This window comes from Oncorhynchus nerka, linkage group LG11 (assembly GCF_034236695.1).
Source record: "Oncorhynchus nerka isolate Pitt River linkage group LG11, Oner_Uvic_2.0, whole genome shotgun sequence".
Classification (NCBI taxonomy): domain Eukaryota; kingdom Metazoa; phylum Chordata; class Actinopteri; order Salmoniformes; family Salmonidae; genus Oncorhynchus; species Oncorhynchus nerka.
This window is the reverse complement of record NC_088406.1, coordinates 35,566,666-35,571,768: the sequence shown is the minus strand read 5'-3', so window position 1 is coordinate 35,571,768 and position 5,103 is coordinate 35,566,666. Positions and strand designations below refer to the sequence as shown.

The 5,103-nt window shown below is 38.4% G+C and overlaps 1 protein-coding gene across 1 annotated transcript; it reads left to right on the top strand.

Moving 5' to 3' along the window:
* Positions 1-4,028: 4,028 nt before the first annotated feature.
* On the top strand, positions 4,029-4,844 carry LOC115137612 (odorant receptor 131-2-like). Its single transcript, XM_029673929.2, has one exon. It carries the CDS (start codon positions 4,029-4,031, stop codon positions 4,791-4,793), a length of 765 nt encoding a protein of 254 aa, XP_029529789.2. The 3' UTR covers positions 4,794-4,844.
* The last annotated feature ends 259 nt before the right edge of the window (positions 4,845-5,103 follow it).

The following is a 5,103-nucleotide window of genomic DNA, read 5'->3' as shown; positions in this document are numbered from 1 at the left end:
ACGTTTTTCCTTGCATTGTATTTTTTGGTTGAATAAGAACATTTCCCCAATACTTGTTTATAACTGAATTGCTGGTCATATGAAAACATAACACTTGCTTAACAGACAAGGCCATTGGTATTGCTATTATTTATCACATGATTTTGCGGTATTGAAATGACCTCTGGTTTTCAAAGACCTCAGACAATTATATATTGTGTTAATCTTAAGGTATACCGTATTTGAATGAACAGCTATGTTACATTTGCTTGAATGTATTTAGATTAATTATATGCATTGAAAAAAAATACAAATGTCTTAAACAACATTAACCATGTGTGTAATTTCAAAAATGACTTGATTGAGAGAAATAAAACTTGACTTCCTCCTCCCAAGCAAAGTTGCAACAAAAAAAAGGGTTCTATGAATGTATTAGATTAACTGTATCAATAACATAAATCTTGACTTGTCACGTCCTGACCTTAGTTCCTTTTTTATGTCTCTATTTTAGTTTGGTCAGGGAGTGAGTTGGGGTGGACATTCTATGTGTTTTTCTATGTTTCTGTATTTCTGTGTTTGGCCTGGTATGGTTCCCAATCAGAGGCAGCTGTTTATCGTTGTCTCTGATTGAGAACCATACTTAGGCAGCCTGTTTTCCCACTATGATTTGTGGGTAGTTGTTTTATGTTGTGTGTCTGCACCAGCCAGAACTGTTTCGGTCGTTGTCTTTGTTATTTCAGTGTTCATTAAATAATTATGGACACATACCACGCTGCACCTTGGTCCTCTCCTTCCAACAGCCGTTACATGACTGCTGTGTGCCAGTAGATACATCTAAACAGACCTGTGAAAACCTGCAGTGAGGAGCTATAGACCGACTTGAAAGAGTACAGTAACAAAGTATGAGCTGATTCTCAACACTGCTGATTCTCAAATTCACTCAGCAGTTATTGTGACAAACTCTTGGGGTTCTCTTACTCACTGGGTCGTCTTCCACAGCAAGAAACATAACAGCATGTTTGAATAACCTATAAAACATTTGATAGAATAATAGCTATAGTTAGCACTTTTCTCATTAACCTTAAATCACACCTTAAGAATGATGGAGGCCACTGGGTTCTTGGGGACCTTCAATGCTGCAGAAATGTTTTGCTACCCTTACCCATATCTGTGCCTCGACACAATCCTGTCTCGGAGCTCTACGGTCAATTCCATCGACCTCATGGCTTGGTTTTTGCTCTGACATGCACTGTCGACTGTGGGACCCACAGGTGTGTGCCTTTCCAAATCATGTCCAATCAATTGAATTTACCACAGGTGGACTCCAAACAAGTTGTAGAAACATCTCAAGGTTGATCAATGAAAACAGGAGGCACATGAGCTCAATTTAGAGTCTCATTGCAAAGGGTCTGAATACTTATCTAAATAAGGTATTTCAGTTTTTTATTTGTAATACATTTGCAAAAAAAAATCTAACCTGTTTTCACTTTGTTGAAATTGATCCGGAGATTAATAAAGCAGCCCAGGTCCTCATAAAGAAAACGAGCAAGGAAATCAATCATTTACTGTAGTGGCGTCTGATAAAGTGCACTTGATTTGATCTTTAGGCCAGTAACCCCAACAGGCCTCTACAGTGGAAGCGGTTACACTAACATGTCTTTATTAACCTGCTTCCCGGTTAGTGGCCTGCGGCACCACTGTGTAGTGAGTGAAGAGTATCACACAAACATGAACCAGTGGTGTAACTGTTATTGGAATGTTTTCATGTCTATTGTACTACAATGTTACGAAGCATATCATTTCCTCATTCTTTAATCATTTGAGGTGTGTTCATTTTTATATTGATACTTTTTTTATTGATTAACAAGGCAGGTCCAACATTTTTCAGATATGGTTCTTCACCAAAAAGCATATGTGAACTTTTGTAATATTCACATTTTTCCTTGATGTGATTTTATATATATATATATATATATATATATATATATATATATAAAAGTATCAATATCAAAATATATATAATCACATCAGGGAAAAATTTAGATTATATATATATATATATATAGATATATATATTTGACATGTTTATTTTTCTCCATGTCCAGCTACATCTGCTATCCCATCCAGGGACTGTCCAGAACTGACCCTGCTTAGCTTCAGAGGAAAACCAGCAGTGGGATGGATGCAGGTTGTTATGTGGCTGGAATGAATGTGCCAAGAACTGCAACTGAGAAAAAGGCAGCAAAAGCAAAGGCCAGGGTAACATAACCAAAGATCGGGAAAAATGCAGGAAAGAGGGACACGTTTTATTTAATTGCGTTTAAAAAAATCACGGACGTCATTAATTTATTCTCACATTTAAAAAACGATTTCCTTGCAATCGGGTTTATGTTTTGTTTTAAAGGTAACTATTCTTGTTAGCAATATTAAGAATGTTATTCTTGACTTCAGAAGTTTTGCTTTATATTAATGGCACAAAAGTAACTCACTCACTGAAGGATTGCACCATATAATAACACTATTACTCAATTAAAGGTGTTTAAAGCAGCAACCCTTCATTTAAACATTAACAAAGTGTTTTCCCTACAACAGTTTCAGTAAAAAGCTGAGGGATGAGGCTGGAGAAATGCTTTCAAATCCATAGACTACAATATGGATGCAAGGACTGATCATCCTTGATTAAAACATTTTTGTTTTACAATGTTTTTAGGCAGTGGTTGTCTACATTTACTTTGGCTTAAAACAAGATTATATTTCGGGTTTTGTTGGGGTACGACAGTTGAACTAAGCTCGTGAGGCTTTTATACGTTATATTCTTAAAAATCAATGGGTACATATCATTAATTTATGCTTCCAAAAATGGATGTAGCAATTCACATGTGAAGTGAAAATATGCTATTCTCCTCACGTGAAAATGTGGTGTTAACAGGTGGACTCAATGTATTACATGTGAAAATATGGTTTCCGTGTGAAATTTAAGATCACAATGTGAAAATACAATTTTCACATGTGCAATCTGTCACGCCCTGACCATAGAGAGCCCTTGGTTATCTATGGTATAGTAGGTCAGGGTGTGACCAGGGGGTGTTCTAGCTCAATATTTCTATGTTGGTGTATTGTATGGTTCCCAATTAGAGGCAGCTGGTAATCGTTGCCTCTAATTGGGGATCATATTTAGGTAGCCATTTTTCCCACCTGTGTTTGTGGGATATTGTTTTGTGTTTCTGTATGTGCACCACTACTTTCACGGTTCGTTATTGGTTTATTGGTTTTGTTTAAAGTTTCACAGTAATAAAGATGTGGAACTTCAATCACGCTGCGCCTTGGTCTGTCTTTAATCACGAGTGTGACACAATCAAGCAATACTGTGTGTAAAATAATCATAAAACAGTTGAATGTGAACTGCCTTTAAAACACAGTGAATAGCATATCATTATTTTAATAAACATCATATTACAGTCCATCTTAGATTTTGTTTTTGTATTCCAGACAACATGACAACATTTTCTCTGACAGTCTTTAAAGCAGTCTTTATCCTTCATGACACTTGATATATGACTGTTTACAACTACCAGAAAAATCTGTTACCATAGCTCTTTATCAACACAATAGTTGCTAGATGACTTAACTTCAACCCACATCCCTGGAGAACTTGGGCCAGTGTGGATTTTTACAATAAAGGTTTGGCACTCAGTGCTGTTGTCCTAGCTAGGAACAGGAGGAGGAGACTGGGAAAGGATCGTGCTCGACATCAATGAACCTTTTGGAGACAAACATATTGATACCATAATAGGTTATAGTTATTTTACAATAGTTAAAGAGTAATTGTTATTAAAGGATTACATTAAAACCACCTTCTCATGTTTATTTAAGATTCTGCTGACGTTCTTTAAGTTCTAGTAAAAGGATTTGTCTTATGATGGTCAATGTTGGTACTGACAAATTATTATATGGCTTTTTTTAATGTTTGTGTTGACAACTTTCCTGACATGGTTACATTGTCATTGACATTGTTTACATTTTTATCCTCTTTCTAAACAGGAAATACAATGCCGAATACAAGCCAGGGCAGTGAGGGCAGTCTTGTTCTACCGACTGTGCAATACCAAAGACCACTGAATGACAAAGTGGTGATAGTCCAAGTGTTTATTGGCATCTTCCTCTGCATCAACTCCCTCATGATAGTGACCTTCTCTAAAAAAGAGGCCTTCTTTACCAACACACGATACATATTCTTTGCTCACTCGCTGATTTGTGACAGTATGTTTCTGGCTCTGACTGATGTATTGCTGCTGATGAGCTACTCCAGGGTACCAATGCCAGGTGGGCTATGTATATTTCTGATCGTGATCTTAGAAACCCTGACCGTTGCCACACCGCTGACACTGACAGCCATGAGCCTGGAGCGCTATATAGCAATCTGCATGCCCCTGCACCACAGTGAACTCTCCACCCCGGTGAGGGCCATGCGCTGCATCCTACTCATCCAGGCTCTCAGCTCTGTTAAATGGATCATTGTGATCTCCATCCTCTTCTCGGCTGTACCTCTGAGCTTCTACACCTCTCTTCTAGTCTGCAGTTTCGAGCAGATTATTGTGTTCTCCTGGCAGGGCCACCTCAGCTCGGCTCTGTGTCAGTTCTACTTCCTGGTCATGTCCGTAGTCATAGCTTTCACCTATGTGAAGATCATGGTGGCTGCCCGAGCTGCCTCAGCAGACAGTAGGAAGTCCACCAATAAGGGCCTGAGGACAGTTATTCTCCATGGCTTCCAGTTACTCCTTTGTTTGATTCAGTTCTGGTGTCCTATGATATAATCGGCTATAATGAAGATCAATTTGAATGTGTTTATTGAGGTTAGGTATATTGACTATTGTAATGACCTGACTAGATCATAAATGAACAATTGTCCAGACAGAGGCTTGAGTTTGCGAATTGACGGTTTATTGAACCAACTTTACACAGGCTACTGTTTGGGCCGTAGCACACGCCAAATAGATGACAGATAACCCACAAGCCAATCGTGACCTTCTCTTGTGAAGCCCAGACGTAAGAGAGAGAGAACAAAGGCTGAACCTGGTCTTAACTTTCAATGCCCAACCCCCCTCCACGCCACTCCGCCAACCA